The 26,304-nt window shown below is 44.1% G+C and overlaps 1 protein-coding gene across 3 annotated transcripts in view; it reads right to left on the bottom strand.

The window, feature by feature from the left end:
• The window catches only part of erbb3a (erb-b2 receptor tyrosine kinase 3a), a 145,399-nt gene that overhangs the window by 37,458 nt on the left and 81,637 nt on the right, over nt 1–26,304 (bottom strand). For all 3 annotated transcript variants that reach the window (XM_068024649.1, XM_068024648.1, XM_068024650.1), the window contains exons 3-12: nt 23,447–23,633; nt 19,382–19,516; nt 17,641–17,706; nt 16,011–16,132; nt 13,328–13,469; nt 12,244–12,357; nt 5,980–6,100; nt 4,988–5,061; nt 3,084–3,174; nt 1,879–2,087 (exon numbers count right to left, since the gene is read on the bottom strand). In XM_068024649.1, coding sequence (XP_067880750.1) covers nt 1,879–2,087; nt 3,084–3,174; nt 4,988–5,061; nt 5,980–6,100; nt 12,244–12,357; nt 13,328–13,469; nt 16,011–16,132; nt 17,641–17,706; nt 19,382–19,516; nt 23,447–23,633 — 1,261 coding nt within the window. The remainder of the gene's footprint in view (nt 1–1,878; nt 2,088–3,083; nt 3,175–4,987; nt 5,062–5,979; nt 6,101–12,243; nt 12,358–13,327; nt 13,470–16,010; nt 16,133–17,640; nt 17,707–19,381; nt 19,517–23,446; nt 23,634–26,304) is intronic.

The raw sequence follows: 26,304 nt of genomic DNA, 5'->3' as shown, positions 1-26,304 counted from the left end.
AGTGCTGTAATCTGCAGGGCTACGGACCAAATACTGGAAGGTGGGATTAGAATGGGTGGATCGTTTTTCGGCCGGCACAGACACGATGGGCCAAGTGGCCTCTTTCTGTGCCTTAAACTTTCTATGATTCTATGACCTAACAGTCTGGCTGTGCTTGGCTAACTCAGAACAAGACTAGAGGTCAAACCTGGGCTCTTGCAGTGTACAGACAGTGAACATAATTAAAGAGCCAGTCTTCAGCCAGGGGAGCCTCTATCAATGCTACTCTGTGACAAGCCAAATGGAGGTTCACAAGAGCAGTGCCAGTTCTTTCACATGTTAAGTTTCCATGTAGGAAAGCATTTTTGCACATTATCAAGGACTCCTTCCCTGCATCCTCTCCCATGTTAACCAGGCCAAAATCAGAAATGTCTGTAAAAGGCATCATATTTGCAGAGCTGTGTCCTATCATTCCACAGTGCAGCAGTTTGATTTGATCATTACCATTAATTTAATACACTTACTCAAGGGGTACATTTAAGAGATGTATACTCAGCTGGCACAGCACTACACTGCTGTACCTATGCCTCTTGTTTAGTTTAGAGATACAGCACTGAAACAGGCCCTTCGGCCCACCGAGTCCATGCCGACCATCAACCACCCATTTATACTAATCCTACACTAATCCCATATTCCTACCAAACATCCCCACCTGTCCCTATATTTCCCTACCACCTACCTATACTAGGGGCAATTTATAATGGCCAATTTACCTACCAACCTGCAAGTCTTTTGGCTTGTGGGAGGAAACCGGAGCACCCGGAGGAAACCCACGCAGACACAGGGAGAACTTGCAAACTCCACACAGGCAGTACCCAGTATTGAACCCGGGTCGCTGGAGCTGTGAGGCTGCAGTGCTAACCACTGCGCCACTGTGCCGCTCTTAAAGGTACCCTTGAATAGGCATAATAAAATTGAAGTAGTGGCAATTCAGCTCCATTGTCTCTGTGTTGCCAGACTGCTTGTCTGACATCCAGTCCTTGGTGAGCCACAACTTCCTCCAATTAAACATTTGGAAGACTGAAGCCATTGTCTTCAGACCCAGTCGCAAATTGCAATCCCTCTCCACCAATTCCATCCCTCTCTCTGTCTCAGGCTGAACCAGACTGTTCACAACCTCTACATTCGATTTGACCCTGAGCTGAGTGTCTGACCCATATCTGCTTCATCACAAAGACCACATACTACCACCTCCATAACAACATCCATCTATGCCTCAACCCATCTACTGCTGAAACCCTCATTCATGCTTTTGTTACCTCCAGAATCAACTATTCCAATGGGCTGGCCTCCCATCTTCCACACTTCATAAACTTGAACTCATCCAAAACTTTGCTGCCCATATCCTAACTTGCACCAAGTCCCATTCACCCCATCATTCCCTGTTCTCACTGACCTACATTGGCTCCCAGTCCACCAATACCTTGATTTTAAAATTCTCATCCTCATGTTTAAATCCCTCTATGGCCTCACCCCTCCCTATAATTTTTAACCTCCTCCAGGCCTACAACCCTCCAAGAACTCTGCATTCCTCCAATCCTGGCCTCTTCCTCATCTCTCACTCCCTTTACCCCACCATTAGCAGCCCTGCCTTCAGCTGCCTAGACCCTAACCTCTCCGTCTTTCTACCTCTCCTTCCTCCTTTAAGACGCTCCTTTAAACCTACCTCTTTGACCAGGCTTTTGGCCACCTGTCCCAATATCCCCTTATGTGGCTCGTGTCAAATTTTATTTGATAATGCTCTGAAGTGTCTTGGTAGGTTTTACTGTGTTAAAGGTGCTATATAAATGCAAGAAGCTGTTGTTGTGCTGCAGAGAAAGTGTCCCCCCCCTCACTTACTGCAGGTTGCTTCTGGTTTGTTTTTCTTGATGATGGACATCGGGGCAGGTGTCCTCCGGCGATACAGCGCTGTCCAGTTCAACGTGTGATAGTAGCAGAGTAACTTATTGTAAGCCACATACACCTGCCCAGCGCCAATCTCCTTTAGCGACTGAAACCCAAGAGATGTCACTTGCTTCAGCTTCATGATCATCAGAGACAAACCACGGCTGCAAAAAGGACAGCAAGGAACACAGTGAGAGGTCTTGAAATCAGTTATGACAGCACTTCACTTGATTTTGCTCATCTATTTCCCCCCATCCCCCCCCCCCCCCACAATCCATCCCATCCCCCCCCCTGTACATTTTCAGGCATGTTCCCACAGTGTGTCACTGCATGATGGCAAGGAACTGACCAGATATCTCGTCAATTGTGGGTACAGTAGCACAGTGCTTAATGTTACTGGACTAGTAATTAAGAGGCCTGGGCTAATATTCCAGAGACATAAGTTCAAATCCCACCATGGCATATGGGGAATTTAAATTCAATTAAATAAATAACATCTGGAATAGATCTAAAATAAAAAGCTGGTATCAGTATTGATGACCATGAAACTACTGGATTATTGTAAAAACCCATCTGGTTTACTAATGTCCTTTATTGGAGGAAATCTGTCGTCCTTACCTGGTCCGGCCTATATGTGACTTCAGACTACAGCAATGTGGTTGACTCTTAACTGACCTGTGAAGTGGCCTAGCAAACCACTCAGTTGTATTCAAGGCAGTTCACTACCACCTTCTCAAGAGCAATTAGGGATGGGCAATAAATGCTGGCCTTACCAGCGACACCCACAGCCCATGAATGAATAAGTGAAAAAAAAATCACAACGATGCCTCTCCCCGATTCCCTCCTCTCCTGTTGGCACTGACTCATGCAAGGGTACACTCCACATGCACCAGTGCCTCACCAAAAAGACACTCTTCATATTTGAGTCCAGACAGTGGGTGTGAGCAGCTACTGTTTGGCGGGGGTGGGCACCACAGCTGAGCCCAATCCTGTTCTCACCGGATATCCATAAATTAACACTTTCCAACCGGATCCATTGGATTCTGATCAGAAGCAGGAATCTGAGCTGACATTTCAAGACCCCTGCCCCTACTAGGTCTACCTGGATAACCCTCCAGCTGTATTATTCACATTATGAAGATTTTTTCTGGAGTTCTTACTTGTAGAGTGTCCTGCCTCCAATAGTGGTTAGATTGGAAAAGACACTGAAATCAGTCATGTTTTGTGGCCAGGATTGAATATTCAAGTAACCTGGAAATAGAGAGAATGCAGCCATGACCTTAGACAACTTCAGCAATTAACAGACCTCATGTTCAAACATCAACATTGCAGCATTATCATTTTAGATTACTTGGGTAAATTTCTCTCCTGGATTATTGCAAATGCTCCAGAGTGTTTTTTTTTAAAATCCTCTCTTGCTGTTAGCGTCCCTGGCTGAGGATTCAGCCAAGTTGTACTCAGTCTTCTGTCAATGTCACTCTCTAACTGGGCACAGACATGTGCAAGAGAGGCCCAGGGCCAATTATCCCTCTGCATTTTCTTTCATGTCTAGTTTTGGAAACCTGAGGGTGTTCGGCAACCCTTTGGGTCGATGCCCAGAATAAACCTTGCTGTGGTCAACTTGCCATGAAATAAACTACCTATTTCTCATCTACAAGCTGCCCCTCAGCAACATCACCCGAAAGCACAGCGTTAGTTTTCACATGTACGCTGACGACACCCAGCTCTACCTCACCACCACCTCCCTCGACTCTTCCACTGTTGCTAAATTATCAGACTGCTTATCCGACATCCAGTACTGGATAAGCAGAAATTTCCTCCAATTAAACATTGGAAAGACTGAAGCCGTTGTTTTCGGTCCCCACTCCAAACTCCATTCCCTAGCTACCAACTCCACCCCTCTCCCTGGCAACAGTCTGACATTAAGGCAGTCTGTTCACAATCTTAGTGTCACATTTGACCCCAAGATGAGCTTCGGACCTCATATTTATGCCATCACTAAGACAGCCTATTTCCACCTCCATAACATCGCCCAACTTCACCCCTGTCTCAGCTCATTTGCTGTTGAAACCCTCATCCATGCCTTTTATTACCTCTAGACTTGACTATTCCAACACACTCCTGGTTGGTCTCCCACATTCTACTCTCCATAAACTTGAGGTCATCCAAAGCTCTGCTGCTCGTGTCTTAACTCGCACCAAGTCCTGTTCCCCTATCACCCCTGTGCTTACTGACCTACATTGGCTCCCAGTCAAGCAATTTCTTGATTTTAAAATTCTTATCCTTGTTTTCAAATCTCTCCATGGCCTTGCCCTTCCCTATCTCTGTAATCTCTTCCAAACCCACAACCCTTCAAGATATCTGTGCTCCTCTAATTCTGGCCTCTTTTGTATCCCTGATTTTAATTGCTCCATCATTGGTGGCTACGCTTTCAGTTGCCTAGGCCCTAAACTCTGGAATTCCCTCCCTAAACCTCTCCGCCTCACTTTCCTCCTTTAAGACACTCCTTAAAATGTACCTCTTTGACCAAGTTTTTGGTCATCTGACAGAATATCTCCTTTTGTGGCTCGGTGTCATGTTTTGTTTTATAATGCTCCTGTGAAGTACCTTGGGATGTTTCATTATGTTAAAGGTGCTATATAAATACAAGTTGTTGTTGTAATCTATGCTCAGCCTCTCAGGCCTGTACCTGGCGAAAGCTGTACTGGCATCATATTGCCACAAACTCTAGCACCATCAGGGCTGTATCTGCGGGAGACACACGGGCAATCCATTAATTCTGCAGGCCTCCGCTATACCCAAGGCAAGGCAACACTGGTGTCAAATGATGTACTACGCAGCCCTTCAGCCTGCATCCAGAACAGGCTGAGATGGAGGCAAACCAGATACTGGTATGAACCTTATAACCATCAGATACCCAGAATGAAGCAATCTCGAATTGCTTAGAACACTAGGGTTAATTTAGCTTAGGAACCAGCCCTTAAATCTGCGAACAGAACAGTACACAATCATCGAACTACCAGGCTCCACATCATGATTTTCACCATCTTCTTAAGGTACCCACCTGTTATCTCTTGGACAGTTCCAAATACCTTCAGTTTTTCTGGATCGAGAGGTGCAATTTTGTGATACAGGTCCCTAAAACCAAAAAAAAAGCAGGAAAGAAATGAATTCTAAAACTAAGGCCTCTTCCAGCATCTACAAATCAAGTGAATCTTAAACCAAGTAAACCATCAACAAAGTCAATTACAAAAATCTCAAACACTTTGTAGGCAGTCTAGAACTTGGGTCCAAGCACCACCTTTCCGTCAAATCACAAAGATAAAAATATCTCTATCAACATGCAAACAAGCTGAAAGCAGGAATCACAGGTCAGCTCTGCAACCAGTTTAATCCACGGTGGGTGTAAATAGTACTGAAGCTCAGAAATGCAATCCTTTATCTCAGTGAAGTTAGAAACAGTTTGCCAAGATGAAAGATAACTTAAAGGAGAAGACACAGCTCCCCTAATGGTTCATTTGGGAATGGCCAGACCATTCAGACCAAAAGGTCCCAGGTTTGATCTCAGACAGGGTAGCAGTTTGAATGTTACAGCTGACCTCTGGGCTATGGAGGGGGAAATAGCAGGGAAGCTATTCAATGACTTCTGCTGAAAAGTCCACTTTCTGGAGAGGAGGGGAAAGAATTGAAAGATGGCCAGGGGGTGGCGAAATGGGTTGCAGCTGGTGAGAGAAAGACTCTCTCTTCTCATCTGTCCCATTCAGCACTCCTCTATCAACCACCCCAGCAGCTGAAAGGATCACTGCTCCCAGGTCCCTGCTAATGACAAACTGCAACCAAAAAGTGCACAAGATGGGATGGGCTACACTCTTGACAATATTTGCTTCTCCCCCCCCACTTCATGGACTCCATTCAGTACTTCTCTCTGTGGCCAAGATGGATGACATAGACCAGTCAGCATCCCACAATCTCTCTTCACAGCGACTAGGGTTGCATGGCATTCGCACGATGACCATTCCTTTTTAATCATCAGTTTGACTCAGTTTTCTTCCTTACCCATTGATACCAGTGATGAGAAAGTCAAGATTTCCAGTGATCTTTGTGCAGTTGATAAACTGATCGATATTGTTTGAATCCACTGTCTGATATCGACTCCCAGCCCCAGTCCCTTCACAAGCTGGTCAGACAAGAAAGCAAAGGACAACTTTGAGTAAAAGCACTGGATGGATATTCTCCAAGCTTTGAAGGCAATAGTAAAACCTTTTAGAGTCACACAGTTGGTTAATGTTTTGAATGAATTTTGTATGTAGCAAAATGAAGGGTGTTAATGCTGTTAATGAGAGACTTTCCACATCAGGCACTCAGTGCATTTCAGAAAACTTCCCTGATGAGTTCATGGCTGAGTCAAAGGTTCAGGGTTCAAGTCCCACTCCAGAGACTTGAGCACATAATCTAGGCCGAACACTCCAGTGCAGTACTGAGGGAGTGCTGCACTGTTGGAGGTGCCGTCTTTCAGATAAGATGTTAAATTGAGGCCTTGTTTGCCCTCTCAGGTGGACATAAAAGATCCCATGGCACAACTTGATGAACAGGGGTGTTTATCCCCAGTGTCCTGGCCAATATTTATCCCTCAATCAACATCACTAAAAAAATTATCTGGTCATTATCACATTGCTGTTTGTAGGATTTTGCTGTGTTGCATTGCAACTACATTGCAACAGTGACTACACCTCAAAAGCATCGCCTGTGGAGCACGTTGGAACATCCTGAGGTTGTGAAAGGTGCTATATAAATGTAAGTTCCTTCTCTTTCAAGGCATACAGGCCAGAAGGATCTAGGTTTTATTCCTGGTCTGTTCTGAATTAGCTGGTCCCAGCCAAAGCAGCAACTTGGCAATTTCCTGTCATAAAGTACACCAATATTCACTGTCTAGTCTTACACAATGTGCTGCAGGGGTGCAGACATCTGTAGAACTGTATCCAAGAAAGAATCAGCAAGGGGGAAATTGCCAAAACAAAATAGGAAAGAAGTGAAAACAAAAAGGTGGCGCTGGTAGCAAAAGTACTGTTGAATCTTCAATTTCTCCAGTGATTGTACACTCATCTTTTGCAAAATATATAAAATGGATACTGTGGAATCCATGCTGCAGGGCCTCTAAGTACCTGATGGTGGTGCTGTTGGAGAGTAGTAACTTCTACAAGCTCCATGTCATGCTCCACGTCACCACCCACAGACATATAAGGTACTGCAGTTTTGGAAAGGTCTCATCAAACGTACAGGACTAATTTCCTCAGAATATATGCCAACCAAGAGAACTTTAAGAAATGCTGAGTAACAACTTGGAAAAAAAACATTTACACATCCCCCTCACCCACCCCCCCCCCAAAACAGTCCTAAGTGTAGGCCGATGACACAAGATGGATGGAGATAGCCAAGTCCATTCTGCCCATCTTAGCTCATTCATCCAGAAAGATGCTGCAGTGCTCCCCATCACAGCCTCCAACTGCTTCTTAAATGATTCCAGAGTTTTGCCTCCACTATCTAACCTAAAGTCCAAATGTTGGTTACTCTGTGTGAAGAACTTTCTGACATCAGTCCTAAATTTGCCTTTCGCCAATTTGAAGCCATGGCATTACAAAATGACACCAATATTGATATTGACGCCATATCTCCTCGTCCTACCATCATGGTTTCTTTCAAAGTAGTGTGCGGTATTTACTTTCTCCATACCATTTAGTATCTTGTATATTTCAATAAGGCTGAAGAGCTCAAATTTAGCCTAATAATCCAATCCTTTCACACTAGGAAACAGCCTGGTGGTTGTTCTCTGCCCTGCTTTCAGGATTTGAATGCATCCCTTGTGTCTTGCTGACCAAAACTGGACATAGTACTCAATGTGCAATCTGACCAGGGCACTGTACTATTTTAGCATAAGACCCTCTGATGTATACTCTCCTGATTTAGCAGTCTAGCTCACCGTTCCATTTACTTGACTGATTACCACTCCACAGTAACTGGACATGTTAAATGCAAGCCTACTAACATCCTAAGTTCCTTCAACTGAAAACAAGTGACCCTAGATGTTTGTACCAAATATCAGAAGGTGACATATTAACTTGCATTTATAAAGCACCTTTAACATAGTAAAAATGTTCCAAGGCACTTAAAGTGAGCAGAACAGTCAGGCACACTGCAGCTAAATGATGGAAGAATGACATAAACAGTAATGGAATGTAAGCTTACCTATAGCATAAAATTATCCAAACAGATATATAAATGAACCAAAATATCAAAGCTTATAACATAATGCAAAAAGCACAGCAATTCATCAAGAAACAGTGGCACAGTCGGACCAAGATTTTGATTGAGTCAGAACAAGCCAATAGTTTTAGTCTTTTTTTTAAAAAACATTATGATGCAATCTAAATATTAACTCAACATACCCCCAAGTAATGAATTTAATTTCTCTGCATTGTTTGTGATTTGCTCCATACTTCAAACATAAATGCTAAATAATTAGATCAAACAGCAAATTCGCAGTCTGCCCCAGGCTCCAAATTGTTTAAAAAGTACCAAGTCAGCCTGATCACTCTCTGTTCCTGTCCATAGATTATAATCCCTGTTGTTTTCCCTCTACACAGCCTGATTACTGTGTGGACTGGATTACAGCTCAGCCTCCACCTCTCTCAGTCCCTGCACTACAGCTCGGCCTCTCTTTCTCGGGCCCTGCATTACAGCTCGGCCTCTCTCTCTCGGTCACTGCATTACGGCTCGGCCTCTCTCCCTCGGTCACTGCATTAATCCTACTTTAATCCTCACTTCAATCTTCTTCACACATTCCCTCCATCACTGTGATTTAGAACCAATTCCTCTGTTACCTTCCCCTTTCGTTCAGTATTCCTTTGCCAGTCTTCCTCTCCATCACTCTAAAGTCTATTTCCTTTGTAAAGTTTATTTTTGCTATGTTTTATTACACACAAAGAAAAAAACTTCCCCATCTCTCTATTATTCTTGTGGCTGATTACATGAGAAGAATATTAATGTGATTAAAATCTGCTTTAGTGGTTCTGGGTTCAAGCACCACCCGGTTTTGAGACTTTAATCTAAGCCGACACTTCAATGCATTACTAAGGGAATGCTGCACTACTAGCGGTGCTGTCTTTTGGATGAGACATTAAACTAAGACCTACATCTGCCCATTTTAGTGGACTTTCAAGATCCCATGCCATTATGTGAAGACTAGGGAATCTCTCTCAACTAACATATAAATATTATGGCTACAAGAGCAAGTCAGGGGCTGGGAATTCTGCGGCGACTATCTCACCTCCCAACTCCCAAAAGCCTGCCCGTCATCTACAAGGCACAAGTCAGGAGTGTGATGGAATACTCTCCACTTGCCTGGATGGGTGCAGCTCCAACAACACTCAAGAAGCTCGACATTGGGGCGGCACAGTGGCGCAGTGGTTAGCACCGCAGCCTCACAGCTCCAGCGACCCGGGTTCAATTCTAGGTACTGCCTGTGCGGAGTTTGCAAGTTCTCCCTGTGACTGTGTGGGTTTTCGCCGGGTGCTCCGGTTTCCTCCCACAGCCAAAGGCTTGCAGGTGATAGGTAAATTGGCCATTATAAATTGCCCCTAGTATAGGTAGGTGGTAGGGGAATATAGGGAAGGTGGGGATGTGGTAGGAATATGGGATTAGTGTAGGATTAGTATAAATGGGTAGGAATATGGGATTAGTGTAGGATTAGTATAAATGGGTGGTTGATGGTTGGTACAGACTCAGTGGGCCGAAGGGCCTGTTTCAGTGCTGTATCTCTAAATAAATAAATAAATAAAAATCATCCAGGACAAACCAACCAGCTTGATCAGCGTCCCATCCACCACCTTCAACATTCACTTCCTCCATCACTAACACACAGCGGCAGCAGTGTGTACCATCTACAAGATGCACTGCAGCAACTCACCAAGGCTCCTTCAACAGCACCTTCCAAACCCGCGACCTCTACCACCTAGCAGGACAAGAGCAGCAGATGCATGGGAACACCACTACCTGCAAGGTCCCCATGAAACCACACACCATCCTGACTTGGAACTATATCACTGCTCCTTCACTGTCACTGGGTCAAAATCCTGGAACTTCCTTCCTAACAGCACTGTGGGTGTACCTACCCTACATGGACTGCAGCAATTCAAGAAGACCTGGTCAGCTCACCACCACCTTCTCAAGGGCAATTTGTGATGGGCAATAAATGCTGGCCACGCCAGAGACACCCACATCCCATAAAAGAATAAAAAGAACAAGCTCATCAGTGATTCCTTCAATTGCTGTTTGTGGGTGCTTACTGCGCATAAATTGAGTGCTACTGTTGCGACCAGGTGAGAAAGTTGTCTAGGGGTCTTTTCAGCCTTCACCTCGTCTAATTGGAACAGGGTTTAATTTTTAAACACACTGCGTTTTGAGCTCCCCCCTTGGTGAATCCTTGTTCACCATTTTCCAATTATAAGGCAAAGAAATGAGCACAACCAGGTTTTCTCAGGTTTAAAGATGAAAAGTGAAATTTATTAAACCTTAAACTTAAACTCTAAATCGCTTAACGCCCATGATACACACCACGCCCCACGCTAGCATGTGTACGTGATACGCACATGCAAATGGATAAAAAAAATAAAGTTAAAAAGTTTGAGAATCTCTGAAGAGGGGTTTTTACTGTGCTTCAACTCGCTGTAGTCCTCAATTGTAGGTCGTCTTGCTTTCCGTTGGGGCCCAGTATTCTTCCTAAACCTTGTTCACTATAGGAGACTTTTCTCTCTTGGGGTTCATATGTCTTCGGTTCCATGAGAGAGAGAGAGCAGACAGGAGAGAGATCTTTTCAGTCCAGGAGCCAACAGCTTTCTGAGTTTCAAACACTCTGTGACAAGTTCAAATTCAAACAGCCAGTTAGTCATGTGACTAAACTGGCCTGACCGGGTCTTCTGTGTATTGGAGAAGCAGGGACTGGGTCCTTTATTCTAACACTGTCTGCTAGCATGCAAAAAACGTCTTTCCGGCCAGGGGCCTGGAAATTCCTTGTGATAGGACCTCTTCCCAGCAGCAATTTTAAGTTTTAATGTTCATGGTGAAATAATGTGTGCCTCATTCTTGGCAGGTGGGGGCCTACATGACAATACATTTGCCTACATAACAGCAGTGACTGCACTTGAAAAGTAATGTACTGGTTGTGGGACATCTTGAGGCCCTAAAAGATATGGTTTAAACAGATGTTCTTTCTCAAGTGCGTCAGAGGCAGCAGGAGGACCCACTCACCATCAGTGCAAGATTCCTTAAACTGGCATTGTTTGTAAATTTGGGGTGTGGGGAGAAGACAGAACAACCACAGTTCCAATGACGACTCCACACCTGAAACATGAGCTCCTCGATTCTCTGCTCACGTGCCGTGTGACCTGACCATTTCTCGCCTTTTCTGCTTTTGTTTCAGAGTTCCAGCGTGTACAATTTTTTTTGCTTGTTTTTTTTTGGAGAAAACCACATATCATTTCCATCATGTTTAAAATGTAACACAATGTTGCTTCCGTCAAAACCCACAAATTTGACACAAAGAAAAAAAAAATCACTGTCTTGCCACTGATCTCTGGGTAAAGGCTGCACTACTTTAATGCTGGATCCTTGATGGCTAATTGGCAATAAGGCACTTTGGCCTCTATTTCTGCAGCTAATGGTTTGACAGGATGCAAAACTACTAACACAGGGGCTGGGAACAGAATCTGCAACTGGGAAATTCAGGAAAGTGAAATTTCATGCAAAGTCAATGTCAACTTTGCTGAGTTGCTGCCAGGTTAACCTGCCCCAGATAATTTAGGTGCCCATTGCTTGGCAGCAGCAGACACATTTACAGAATAGAAAACATTCACCTCAAGTCTCTTAATTAGGTGTACATTTTAAAATGCTCAGGTAAATTAAACAACTTAAATCAAAAACGTAACAATTATGACGTCAAAAAGCTATACTTTTCTTGTGTTTTAAGCTGGCCGCCTCAATACAAGATTGTGCTGCAGGCAGTTACAACAAGCCAACAAAAATTATCTCACTTGCCGGTTTACCAGGTTATCATCGGCTGCAAGTTCCAAATTGCATCTTTTAAATGCACTGCAGTTTGACAGGCCGGATACAATTCAAGTGACAGAACTCAATCTCAATCAGCTACCAACTGGTAAAAACATTTCCACCCACCCGGTTAATATTGTCAATTAAAATATAACTGTTGCCTGGGTAACCTGGTGAGGGAGGGCATCTGGCTTGTGCTGTTCACACTTTCCCACTCACCTTTCGGACAGAGGCCATCGCACGGCTCGCACATTTTCACACCGTTTTTCTCAACCTCCATCTTGTCGCTGGGACAGGCACGGACACAAGAACTCTGATCGACGATAAAGTTTGCTGCAGAACAAAAGACCGGGTGACCCTTCCAGTTACATTCCATTAGCGCTTGCCTCAAAGTGCCAGCAATAATTTCTAGCAGTAAAAAAAACTGTTCACCACGAAGTGAATTGTCCACGGGGTTATTTTAACTTTGAGCGAGCATGCAAAATAGGTGACATTCTAATGGTCGCCTGTTATATACTCTGCCTGATTTTCCCACCCATTGCCTTTGATGGAAAGGGAAATCTGGTATCATCTATAATGGATTAATTCAGTATTGCCCATAGATAAAATTATTTCCCAGGAGTCAAGGAAATGCTGCAGAGTTTCCCGACTGTGGAGAGTTGGTAACCAGAGGACACCGATTTAAGATAATTGGCAAAAGAAACAGAAGGGAGATGAGGAGAATTATTTATGTTTTTTTACGCAGCGAGTTGTTACGATCAGAAATGTGCTGCCTAATGAGATGACAGAAGCAGATTCAATAATAACTTTCAAAAGGAATTAGAAGGAAAAATTCATGGGGAAAGAGCAGCTGAATGGGACTAATCAGCGAGCTCTTTCAAAGAGCCGACACAGGCATGATGGGCCGAATGTCCTCCTTATGCACTATATGATTCTCTGAAATTTCCCTGAGACTCTCCAGGTATTGAGCGTTAACACAACAGAAATGAAACCTTACTCCACACCTCCCCTCATTGCGGGTGGGGTGTAAAGTCAACATCCTGAGCTATAGAGATCAGGAAGGTTCCAGGTTCCATCCCCAGTCTGTTGAGTTAACTGATCTCAGCCTGGGCACCAACTGGGGGGTGGGGGGGGGGTGCAGGGTGTTCTCCTGGGAAGGGGCATCATTACCACACGTTGTCCAGTGGTTGGTTACAGACACTGCTGAAGGTTGCCCGAGCTCTCCTGATGAATCCATGACTCAGTGGGTATGAAATGAGAGGAAAAAAATTTACATCAAACACTTTAGAAAAGGTGCACTTACCAGGGCAACTTTTCACACAGAAAGCTCCGTACATATACTTTGTGTCTGGGTTGCGCTCCAACTGATAGGACTGCTTGTTGTAAATTAGTGGTTGTGGACAGACTGGAACACAGGCATTGCTGTCATTAAAGCGCCTGCATGCCTGTGGGAACATAACTATCATGTAAGAATCAAACTGGCTCAAGGAATAACCATTTCACACACTGATGCTTATGCACACTGTTACCAATGCATTGGCTTTAATTTTCCAAAATTCCCTAGATTCTGGAAGGGTCCCATCAGATTGGAAAATAGCAAATGTAACTCTGCTGTTCAAGAAAGGAGGAAGACAGAAAGCAGGAAATTACAGACCAGTTAGCTTAACATCTGTCATAGGGAAAATGCTGGAATCTATTATTAAGGAGGTTATAGCCGGTCATTTAGAAAAGCTCAGTGCAGTCAGGCAGAGTCAACATGGTTTTGTGAAAGGGAAATAGTGTTTGACTAATTTATTTGAGTTCTTTGAGGAAGTAACAAGCAACGTGGATAAAGGGGATAAAAACAAAAAATGCTGGAACCACTCAGCAGGTCTGGCAGCATCTGTGAAAAGAGAAGCAGAGTTAACGTTTCGGGTCAGTGACCCTTCTTCAGAACCGATAAAGGGGAACCTGTGGATGTGGTGTACTTGGATTCCCAGAAGACATTTGACAAGGTGCCACATCAAAGGTTACTAAACAAAATAAGAGCTCATGGTGTAGGGGGTAACATATTAGCATGGATAAAGGATTGGTTAGCTAACAGGAAACAGAGAGTAGGCATAAATGGGTCGTTTTCAGGTTGGCAAGCTGTAACTAATCCACAGGGATCAGTGCTGGGTCTCAATTATTTACAATCTATATAAATGACTTGGATGAAGGGACAGAATGTATGGTTGCTAAATTTGCTGATGACACAAAGATAGGTAGGAGAGTAAGTTGTGAAGAGGACATAAGGAGTCTGCAAAGGGATATAGATAGGTTAAGTGAGTGGGCAAAGATTTGGCAGATGGAGTATAATGTGGGAAAGTGTGAACTTGTCCACTTTGGCAGGAAAAATAGAAAGGCAACATATTTAAATGGAGAGAGATTGCAGAACTGAAATGCAGAGGGATCTGGGTGTCCTAGTACACAAAACACAAAAAAAAGTTAGTATGCAGATACAGCAAGAGATTAAGAAGGCAAATGTAATGTTGTCATTTATTGCAAGGGAATGGAATATAAAAGTAGAGATGTTTTGCTGCAGTTGTACAGGGCATTGGTGAGACCACATCTAGAGTATTGTGTACAGTTTTGGTCTCCTTACTTAAGAAAGGATATAATTGCATTGGAAGCAGTTCAGAGAAGGTTCACTCGACTGATTCCTGGGATGAGAGGGTTATCTTCTGAGGAAAGGTTGGACAAGTTGGGTCTGTATTCATTGGAGTTTAGAAGGATGAGAGGTGATCTTATTGAAATATATAAGATCCTGAGGGGACTTGACAGGGTGGATGCTGAGAGGAAGTTTCCCCTTGTGGGAGAGACTAGAACTAGGGGGTACAGTATAAAAATAAGGGATCTCCCATTTAAGACAGATTTTGAGGAGAATTTATTTCTCTCAGAGGGTTGCGAGTCCTTGGAACTCTCTTCTCCGTAGAGCAGTGGGGAGGCAGGGTCATTGAATGTTTTTAAGGCAGAGTAGACAGATTCTTGACAAACACGGGAGTCAAAGGATTTCGGGGTAGGCAGGAAAGTGGAGTCCACAAACAGATCAGTCATGATCTTATAGAATGGTGGAGCAGGCTCGAGGGGCCGAATAGCGTACTCCTGCTCCTAGTTTGTATGTTTGTATGTTAGCCCTCATTACTCACACTCACTTTCATGCTGTCTCTCAGCCTGTCTCAATCCATCAGACTTGCTTATTCTGTCTGTTAAACCCCATCACAGTTACTCACACTCTTCCTCTCAGTCCCTGTCACACTCACTCAGTTTCTGTCAGTCCCATCACAGTTACTCACCATCATCCTCAGTCTCTCAACTCCAACTGTACTTGCCCACTTTCATTCCAATTAGTCCCCACCAGACATTTAGTCCCCACCATATTCACTCTCTCTCATGCTCACTATGCAGTGCTCATCATGCTCTTTTGTGTTCACTCTATCAATCGCTGTTACAATCAGACTTCCTCTCAATCATCTCTCAGTTTCAGTGCTATTTTCCTGATGGAGTGATTTTTGACTGTGGTTGAGAGAGTCAGGATCATCACTGACACTCAAATCAACCACATCTCGGTCAGCTTTTCTGTAAGCCAGCACTTCATGCCTGAAGAGGAAACCAACAAGCACTTTTGCTTGTTCTCGACTACATCACCACCCACTAATAAAATGGTATAGGATCAGTTCTCAGTTCTGAGTGAGCCAGGTACAGCTGGAATTTACACCTTTACACTTCATACAAACAAGAAAATGCTTGGAAATACTCGGCAGGTCAGACAGTATCTGTGGAGAGAGAAACAGAGTTAATCGAGCTGAAACATTAACTCTGTTTCTCTCTCCACAGATGCTGCCTGACCTGCTGAGTATTCCCAGCACTTTCTGCTTTAATTTCCAGTATCCACAGTACTTTGCTTTTGTATTCAAATTTACCTTTTGTCACTCATTGACTAAATGAAAATCCTTTCAAAGACTTACGAAACAGTCGGTATCTTTCGGCCCTGAACATCCACCGGCGCACTCGCTGTGGCAACACTCGCTAGGGTTATGTTGTCCGAAGCATCGGCCATTGCACTGAGGAGCACACACTGATTTAGTCACTGTGAGAAAGAAAAGAAGGGAGAGAGTGGGGAACAGGAAAGAACGTGCTATATGGTTTATTCTCGAGGTTGGCAATTCCAACTGTTGGAGAAAGGTCAGAATCATTACAGCTTTTTGTACTCCCTCATCACTTTTTCTCCCATGTACCTCAAAGCAGTGATCCCTGCTGGGGTGTCACAAAGGCCAGTCATCCTCCAATACATCACACAAGTGAAAATTTTTCATAAGAACATAAAGAAACTTAAGAAATAGGAGGAGGCCATTCAGCCCCTCAAGCCTGCTTTGCCATTCAATAAGATCATGGCTGATCTTCTACCTCAACTCCACTTTCCCGTCTGATCCCCATATCCCTTGATTCTCTGAATACCCAAAAATCTATCGCTCTCTGTCTTGAATATACTCAATGACAGAGCACCCACAGCTCTCTGAATTAGAGAATTCCAAAGATTCACAACCCTCTGAGTGAAGACATTTCCCATCTCCGTCCTAAATGGCCGACATAAGGTTCTTCTGTTCTTATTCCAAATTTCAAGCCATACAGTGCTGAAGTGGACAGGAGTGTCCAAATACAACAGCTCCTCAGGCTTCTACCTGATCAAGAACTAATTTTCATTTATCATCTTGAAGTCCTTTGTAAGCAATGAACTACTTTTGAAGCACAGTCAGTGCTGTCACATTGCCAAACATGAGAGTCCATTGCACACAGCAAGATTCCAGAAACAGTGAGGTTAGTTAAGGGAGAAGTGTTGGCCAGGACACCAAGCAAACTCCTTTCTCTTCTCCGAATAGTGTAATTGGGATCTTTTACATCTATCGGAACAGGCAGATGGGGCTTTGGATTAAATAGCTAATCCGAAAATAACACCTCTGACAATGCAGCACAATAACAGCACTGCATTCAAAAATCAACCTAGAGTATACACTCAAATCTTGGGGTGAGGCTCGAAACCACAACCTTCAGATTCAGAGCTGAGCCAAACTGACACTAATTTATAATTATCTATAACTACTTTGGTTTACCTTTCAGAATTTTACATTTTGAATGAGTTATATATGTGAATGAGCACGAGAAAACAAGGGGAGCTGGCAGCTTCCGACTTGTGCGATCATGTTTCTTTTAATTATTGTAAATGTTTTCCTCATCTCTTCATACTTGTATTCTATTTGTCCATTAAGTCTGGGCTACCAGAATGCATTCACATGTTTCAGAAACGTGTGTTATACCTGAATTAAGTTGCTATGGTGCATCCACATGTAATCCTCTGTTTGTATTCTTCCTGTACTGCACACCAGTCTTAAGCCAGTTCTTGCAACCTAGCTCAATGGACTGTACCTTTATCTGTCCATTTTCTGTACCTCACTAGCAGCACCAGGAACATAGGAACATAGTGGGCCATTTAAACCCCTTGAGCCTGTTCCGCTATTCAATGAGTTCGTGAATGATCTGCGATCTGACTCCATGCATACTGTAACAATACATTCAACAACTGACAGGCCGTATACTTACAGGTCTGGCAGTCATCCTCACCCGGGCCCCAGCAATGTCCGTTACACGATGCATGACACTTAGTGCCTGAAAAACAGGAGATACGTGATCACTGTGGTCCAACACAGATACATTGAAACAAACTAAACTGATAGCATGTAAAAGTAATTGCCTTCAATTTTGGGGCTGCTGGCATTGATCTGCAAAGAATATGGGCTGAGCTAGAATCATAGAACATTACAGCACAGGGAAGGCCATTCAGCTCATCATGCCTGTGTTGGTACTGCAGCTATACCCTGGTATTGTGACTAGATGTGGGGTCTGCCAGGTTAGGGGGGTGGGACCTGGACTGACAGTTAAGCTCAAAAACACAACTCTGGAAGACTACTTTAAATTTTTTAATTGAGAAAAGTAGGGCAAGGGGATACAGGTTCAAATTAGTAAAAGGCTATTTTAGAACTGATCAGGAAATTCTTATTCATGTGAAAAGGAATTAGTACATGAAATAAAAGACCAGGAAGAAAAGTAGAAGCGAAAACCCGGGAATCATTTAAGAAACAATTGAATGCTGAAATGGGGGAGGGGCCTTTACAGACATTTTGATGGATGCACTAAGATGGACTGATAAACCTTTCTCATTTATAATAATGTTGTAATCCTGGACACGTAGGTGAGATAAGACACAGGGCTGCGCCCACAAACCCCACACAGCTAAGTTTTTACCCTCTGCCATCAGGTGGCTCAAGAAGGTTTTTGGCAGAGGTCCTAACAGAACACCAAATGGGTGCCTTCTAGATCTGGGAAATGCTTGTACTCCAAGGGTATGTGGGGGGAGGGAAGGACTGAAAGGAAGAGTAAAAGTCAATGAGAGTTCCACCTTCAATCATTCCTACCTCTTCAGATGATGGAATACACATTCACCTGCACGCCCTAGCTGATTGCTTGTTTCTACAATTTTATATTTGACACAAAAATTCCAAAATTTTTCAGTTAACTAAAGAATGAATAGCAAGATTTCGGCACAGACTTGATGGGCCATGTGGCCTCTTTCTGTGCCGTAAACTTTCTATGATTCTATGAAGATTTTGTTACTCCCAATTGGGTTAAAATTAATTAGATTTATGGATTTTTCCTTTTCCTTGGGGCATTGCTTTCCACATCAGTGTTTATTAGAAGTTTTGAAATATTCTGTCTTGACGGGTTCACAGTGACTGAGCCTGCTGCGAATGCAAACTGTGTGAACTGCATAACATATGCAGAGACTTGAGCACATCATCTAGGCTGGCAATCTGTGCAGCGCTGATGGGGTGCTGCGCTGTCAGACGTGCTGCCTTTCAGATGAGATGTTAAACTGAGGTCCCGTCTACCTGCTTAGGAGAAAATCAAAGATCCCAAGGCACTATCTGAAGGTCTGTAGAGGAGTTCTGATGTCTAAGCCAGGATCAGGCTCTTCTGTGATGCTCCTATAGTTGAATAGCCAGCCTTTCACACATGAGGAATGGCCATTTAGGCAAAGTACTGGAGGGCATAGTGCACATGGAAGTGCACACCAACCAGAGTCAGTAGCTTCAGGAAAGGAAGGGAGATTAGTAGAAGAAGGAGAAATTGTGCACGAGGAGTCAGAAAGTATATGAGACAGAGTTTGACATTTGGAACTTTAGGCACCTTTGCTTTTCACAAAAAGGACCAACTGACTGTACAAATTTACAACAGCATAGATTTCAAAACTGGTGACCCCCAACTGATTGGATGCTATACTTACAGCCTTTTATGGCATCCTTTGTCTCATTGAAGTCCAGTCTCTCCTTTGGGTTGTGAAGAATATCAGCCCAATTGATGGTCTGTGTGTGACACAGGAACTCATTGGTTTCTAAATATACGCCTCCCACCAGGATCTCTACACAACAAAAGGACAGACAAGGAGAGGAAATTTAGCAACAAAATGATGAACAAGCCATCAAAATTGTAAATCCAGAATGTGAGAGGATGCGAAAGAGAGGATTCAATCAAATGTTCACTGTTTCATTCGGGATAAATACAGGGAATAAGTGTTACACTAACAGCAGGTGCCAATGCAGAAAAATTCTAATAAACGTTGACCATTAAAATTTTACAGGTGGATACAGTTTTATAAAAAGTATTTAATTTAATCATCTGTCTTTCGAATCAAACATTTCTTTACCAATACCCTAAAATCCGATGTAGAACTGATTCTTCCTTGAGTGTTGCTTATTTAGACAAAAGAAAACAAACACCTCCCCCAGATGGCTCAGTAGGTAAAGGCACTGCATACTGTGGTTAAAAAGAAAGTTGTGCATTTATCTAGTGCCTCATCACTCCTCTTCAAAAACGTCAAAAGTATTTTGCACCAATAAATTGGTTTGATGTGCAGCAACTGCAGCTGCTTAGGCAAACGCGACAGCCATTTTTGCACCCAGCAAGGCCCCTCAATCGGCCATGCAGACCAGGCTCAATTACTGGCTTGTGTTGAGTTACTGGACCTCAACAGTGGGCCTCAGTGTTCCTGAGCTAGGGAAAGAAAAATAAGATCAGCCTGGGTTTATGGTCCTGATTGTGATCTTCTAACTGCCGCTAGGAAAGGGCACGTGTGGTCAGGTGAGAGCTCTGCACTCCTCCAATTCTGACCTCTTCTGTATCTCTAATTTTAATCACTCCGCAATTGGCAGCCGTGCCTTCAGTTGCCTGGGCCCCAAGCTCTGGGATTCCCTCCCTAAATCTCTCCTTCTCTCTCTCCTCTTTCAAGACACACCACAAAACCTGGCTTTGAGTCATCTGTCCTAATATCTCCTTCTGTGTCTCGGTGTCCAATCTTGTTTGATAAGTCTCCTGTGAAGTGCTTTGGGACATTTTACTATGTTAAAGGCACTACATAAATGCAAGTTGCTGTTGAACAGGGTAGGGCTCAGCTATGATGTCCCTTCCCCGCTTCCCACCCGTCCTCCCTGACTGAATAAGCTGCTTAGTATTCATTGTGTTGGTTCAGAGATGAAGAGTGCGCACTTTGATGCAACGCCATTCTCCAGCACATGTCACGATCAACAACAATAACTTGCAACTACATGGCACCTTTCACGTAGAAAAATGGCCCAAGACACCTCACAGAGACACAAGGAAAAGATGGATGCTGAGCCAAAGAATTAGATGGGGCAACCAAAACCTGAGTGAAAGAAGTGGGTTGGGGGGGGGGGCTCTTAAAGAATAGGAGGGAAGTGGATGGGTTTACGAGAGAATGCTAGAGAATGGGATCGAGGGGAGGGTGGGAGAGGGGTGGGCGGGGGGCAGTGGCATTACAAGCCAAAGGCAGCCAAGCCCCGTAAGGAATGAGCATGGGAGGGTGAGGGGAATATTTGTCAATGCCTGTAGCTATGTTAGTTCACAAGCTTAAGTATTTGATTGCTAAATACAATTACTCATCACTTGCATTAATGTGATACTTTCTGCCTTATTCTTTTAAGTCAGGATCTTTGTAATTCTGCAATGTGCCACCAGGAGAATGCACAGGAGCTAGTCTACAATACAGGGGGCTGGAGGCAACAATCTAGGGATAAAGGCTCTTTCCAAGGAGCTGGTAAAAGAATTCGAATTTAAGTCCTCTTTATATAATGACAAGAGTGCTATTGGAGGCCACCCTGAACAATAAATGACCACACATTAATGACATTGAAGGCATCAATAGTTTGCTGTAGTAAGGGGTTTCACGAAGTGCCTCTGACCAAAAGTGCCAGTGACAGGAGAGTTAAACAACTGCTAGCACTTTGCTTTGGGCCCATCATTCCGATTCAAAGCAAAGATGGGATAACCTCTCAGCTCACCTATACAGACCAACAGCTTGCTTTTGCCCCACAACCCTCCATGGTCTCTGCGCTCCTCCAATTCTGGCCTCTTGCGCATCCTTGATTTTAATTGCTCTACCGTTGGTGGCCGTGCCTTCAGCTGCCTAGACCCTATACTCTGGAATTCCCTCCCTAAACCTCTCCAACTCTCTACCTCTCTTTCGTTCTTTAAGATGCTTCTTAAAACCTACCTCTCTGACCAAGCTTTTGGTCACCTGTCCTAATATCTCCTAATATAAAATATCTCCTAACGTGGCTCAATATCAAATTTTGTTTGATAATCGCTCTTGTGAAGCGCCTTGGGACATTTTACTATATTAAAGGTGCTATAAAAATGCAAGTTGTTGTTGTCTCCAGTTGCTTTAAAGTTTCATTCATGCATGCATGGTCTCCTCACTGTTGCTAAAATTGCCCTGCAGTCTAATCAAGGTGATGGGGGAGTTACAGGAACTGGCTCGATTACTGAGCCACTTCCACTGGAAGGACACTTGTAAAGAGGATGTTAATGGTAAGCTTGATAACGGCAGGGTAATTCAAGGTTTTCACTCTGCAGCAACACTTACAGTGTGCTCCCTCCCCAATATGTAGCACTAAGCCACATAGACCAGAAAGTTTCCAGATTCAATTTCTGGTCTGTGCTGAGAACACAGATATCAAGCTGGGTGCCAACTGGGGCATAACAATTAGCCTCTGGCGAGGAAGAGGAAAGTCAGCCAGGGTTCTCATGACACAGCACAGCCCTACTGTAAAGTGCACATGTGTGGGCATCGGATGAGAACAGAATCAGGCTCAACTGTGATGCCTCCATAGTCAAACAGCCCGCTGTTAGACACAGATTGTCTAAGCTCCGACTTGAGAAACGGCCACTTGGATGAGGTTCCAGAGGGGTTCCTGGCACCTGTGCAAGCAACCCCTCGTGTGAGGCAATCTCTTCACGAGGGTTGGGGGTGTGATGGATAGCAGAAATGCTTCAGGGTGGCTCTCGGCTGACTGATGGAGCAGACAGCAACTTTCACCGTGCCTCTCCAGTTTACTGCCTTGTTTTATGAAGTTTGGCTCCAGTTCTGTTCCTCAGTTGAAAATCTGGTTTGACAGAAACTGCGTTTTCTCACTGACTCATTGCAAAAGTCACAACAAATAAATCTTTTAATTACACCTGTCAAGGATCATCCAAACCCATGTATTTAACAGAATTGGAGCAAGCTGGAAAGAAGCAATGAGAGATTTTAAGGACAAAACAAAGTCGTTATTCCGCCTGCTTAATTTGCAAGGAAGAGGGCTTCAGATCTGAAACAGCCCCGCCCACTTCTCAATTTAATTGGCTTCACTATTTTAGGATTGGGAGGGCGACATTAATCTAGTTCTCGTTTAAGGACAAGTTTGGGCTTAGATGCGATGCTCCCTGTGGTTGAATAACTTGCCAATGCTCAACGTCTACGTTCACATCGGTAAGCTACAGCTGCCTGTGGGACTCTACCCCAGCATAAAGCACTCCCTTCAGAACAGGAGAAAAGTCACTAAAATAAAAGCAAAATACTGCGGATGCTGGAAATCTGAAATAAAAACAAGAAATGCTGGAACCACTCAGCAGGTCTGGCAGCATCTGTGGAAAGAGAAGCAGGGTTAACGTTTCGGGTCAGTGACCCTTCATCGGAACTGACAAATATTAGAAAAGTCACAGGTTATAAGCAAGTGAGGTGGGGGTGGGGCAAGAGATAACAAAGGAGAAGGTGCAGATTGGACAAGGCCACACAGCTGACCAAAAGGTCATGGAGCAAAGGCAAACAATATGTTAATGACACAATGTTTGCAAAGGCATCATAGGCACCTAAAGTCCTTGGGTGGGGGCTTTGCTGAGTGCTGAATCGTCACTGCTAAAGGAGTATCACGTCTGCCCTCTGTGCACTGCACTCACTTATCCTCCCAGCAGCTCCTGTCGAACACCCATCCACCCAGCATTTCAACGATCCTACCTGTTAGCTGCTTAAATCCAAGCTGTTTCAGCCCATGAACTCCATCCTTCCGGTAATTGAGAATGACCGAGAGTGCATACTTGTCATCGTAGAGCTTTGTGCCACGGATAATTTGTAGGTTTTCTAAAGGAAGATACTCGAACTGATTCAATGCCACCAGCAGGTATCCAGTCACCTCCCGGATTGACTATGGAGGAACAAAAGGCAAAATTAAATAAGCATGACATGACAACAGAAATCTTGCATTTAATCAGAAAAATCCAGTTCCCCAATGTCTCAGTTGGCAAGTGCGCTCCCCAGTGTGAAGCTGAACCGTGAAAAACTCCAGATTCAATCCCTGGTTTTTGCTGAGTTAGCTGCTCTCAGTGGGGCACCAGGAAGGATGATAGAATTGGCCTTAGTCTTGGCTGGATTACAGAGGGTGGGTGTGGTGGGGGGGGGGGGGGGGGGCAGGTGGGGGAGGGTGGTGGTGCACAGCAGCAGGGCAGGTGAAATCAGGCAGGGTTCCCACATCTGATCACTGTCCAGTGACCCTTGCTGAAAATTGCCCATGTGTGAACGTCGGGCAACGATTGTGTTCAGCACTGATAACCTCACAAATATCCTGCTGAGCATCACAAAGATGTTCTAATCAGCATTAAAAAAGGTAATAATCAGAAATTTAGGTCTGACTGTCTAAGCTCACACAAGCGGGCAAGGTAGCAGAGGGCAGCCAAGCATCCTTAGAACTGCAAGCAGTCAAGGTATCCGAAAGAGGGGAAAATGGAGCCCTAAAAATAAATTTCGTTTCGTTTCAATGTCCTGAGCTCCCCCAATTTGTTTGTACTATATCAACTGCCTAACCCCATGAAAGGCTGACCTCTACACTGTCCCATCAAACACTCCCAGGACAGGTACAGCACAGGGTTAGATACAGAGTAAAGCTCTGTGTACACTCTTAATACTTTGCCATCGACTCAGAAGGCCACTCCTTACTACACCAATGTAAACTTTCTGCTTTCTGTACACCAGCCAATTTAGTGTCTTTATCTTGAGTTGTGCAAAGTTCACCACATGCCATTTTCTCCCCTTCTTTCCTCATTGAGATAGCCTCGGTACTAAAGTAAGAGAACGTCTTTACCCACAAGGTCATCATGGAGGAAGCTTTTTGTTGTTGCAAATCTTCATCCACAAGAAAAAGTTAAAACTACCAACAGCAACAAAGTTTGGGCACAGAGAGCAGACTTCTGTCATTTCAGTGTAGACGGCATTGGAATCCAGCTCCCAGAGGCTAAGGAACAACATGTTAACTCACTATACCACCCAACCTCCTGAATTTGAACCTTTCTGACCTGTGCTACAATAGTAACACACGTGTCTTACTACAGTAAGACGTTACCTGTCAAACCATTTATTGTGCTGCCTTTGCTGGTAAATAACCCAGTGTAAATATTAAACTGCATGCTGACACGCGACCCATCAGGGTGACAGTACCTGCAGGCACAGCAAGGAGAAAGGACAGGCTGAACGCAGGTACAATGTGACCCACTTCACGTTATTTCGTGACAAGTAACTGGACCCTTGCCTCCCGTCACTGAAAGAGTCACAAGGGAGTGCACCACTTTGAGCACAAGCTTGTTTCAGCATCCTGCAGGACCATTTTAACTTGAAGCAGGTCCACAATGCTAACCCAAGATCAGTGAAAGAAGGAAGCTTACAGCTGGCTGACCAGGAGGAGGCCTCATCCAGTTGCCAAGGAACACACATTGGGAAAGTGGAGGTGGGGTTGCTGGACTGGCCAATAATTCCACCCAATTAGCCTTTGTGTTCAGTGGAGGAGAGAAGATGCAAATATGGCCTGTTGTCATAACATTTGAAAACCTGTCTTTTAACCTCAAGACATGACAGCACATGGTCTAAATTCCAATAACTGATGGGTGTCTTAACACGCCTGTCCTAGTTAACTGATCACAGTTGGGGCAGCAGTTGGAATGCTACAATTGGCCTCAGAAGCATGGGCCAGGGAAGGGGAATATCAGACAGGATTCCTGCTGGTCGCAATTCAATGACCTCTGCTGGGAAGCGCACAAAGGTGCGGAAATCAGGTGAAAACTGAATCAGGCTCAGGTGCGAGGTTCCCCACAGTTGAATAGTTTTGCTGACTCCTCACCGTCACGGTTCCCAGATGAAGACTGGCCATTTGGACAAGGCATGAGATGGTGCTTGGCAACCAGCAAGGAGTCAACACCTTCAAGGGAGAAGGGGAGAAAATGAAGGCAAGATTGAAAGGAAAAAGATAAAATTGCCTAATGTGTGTTTTAGTAGCTGTTGCCAGCTTCCCAGGACCTCCTATCCAGGAATTATTTCATCAAAGACAATCCTTTGGAAAGCTGAAAAATAAAATGGGTCTTCATTGCCTGAAGCAGAGTTCGACCTTTTAAGCAGCATCTTCTGCGTGAGTTTGATTCATAAACCAACAGAACAATCTCTGCATTTCTTGCCTCCACTCCAGTCCCCTGGCCCCAAGCTACACTGGGCAGGTCCAGACAGGCAGCACCTTACCTGTAGTTTGAGATAAAGATTGTGCATTATTCAGCACTCCATATCATGATGAATGTGGCAACATACCTGCATTTCCAGCGGGGATGCTACTTTTTTCCCATAGTACGTTTTGCTGCAGAGACAGTGTAGGAACTAAACAAAAAATTTCTATCAAAAAGACTTCATAAACCTCAATGCATTTATATAGCTCCTTATCACATCGTCAGGGCATTTCAAAGTGCTTCGCAGCCAATAAATTACTTTCTGAAGTACAATCACTTGTGTTTTTAAAGCAAATGTGCACGCAGCAAAGACCCACACACAACAAATCTGATTTT

Source organism: Heterodontus francisci, chromosome X (genome assembly GCF_036365525.1).
Source record: "Heterodontus francisci isolate sHetFra1 chromosome X, sHetFra1.hap1, whole genome shotgun sequence".
Classification (NCBI taxonomy): Eukaryota; Metazoa; Chordata; class Chondrichthyes; order Heterodontiformes; family Heterodontidae; genus Heterodontus; species Heterodontus francisci.
This window is presented reverse-complemented; position numbering and strand designations above follow the sequence as displayed.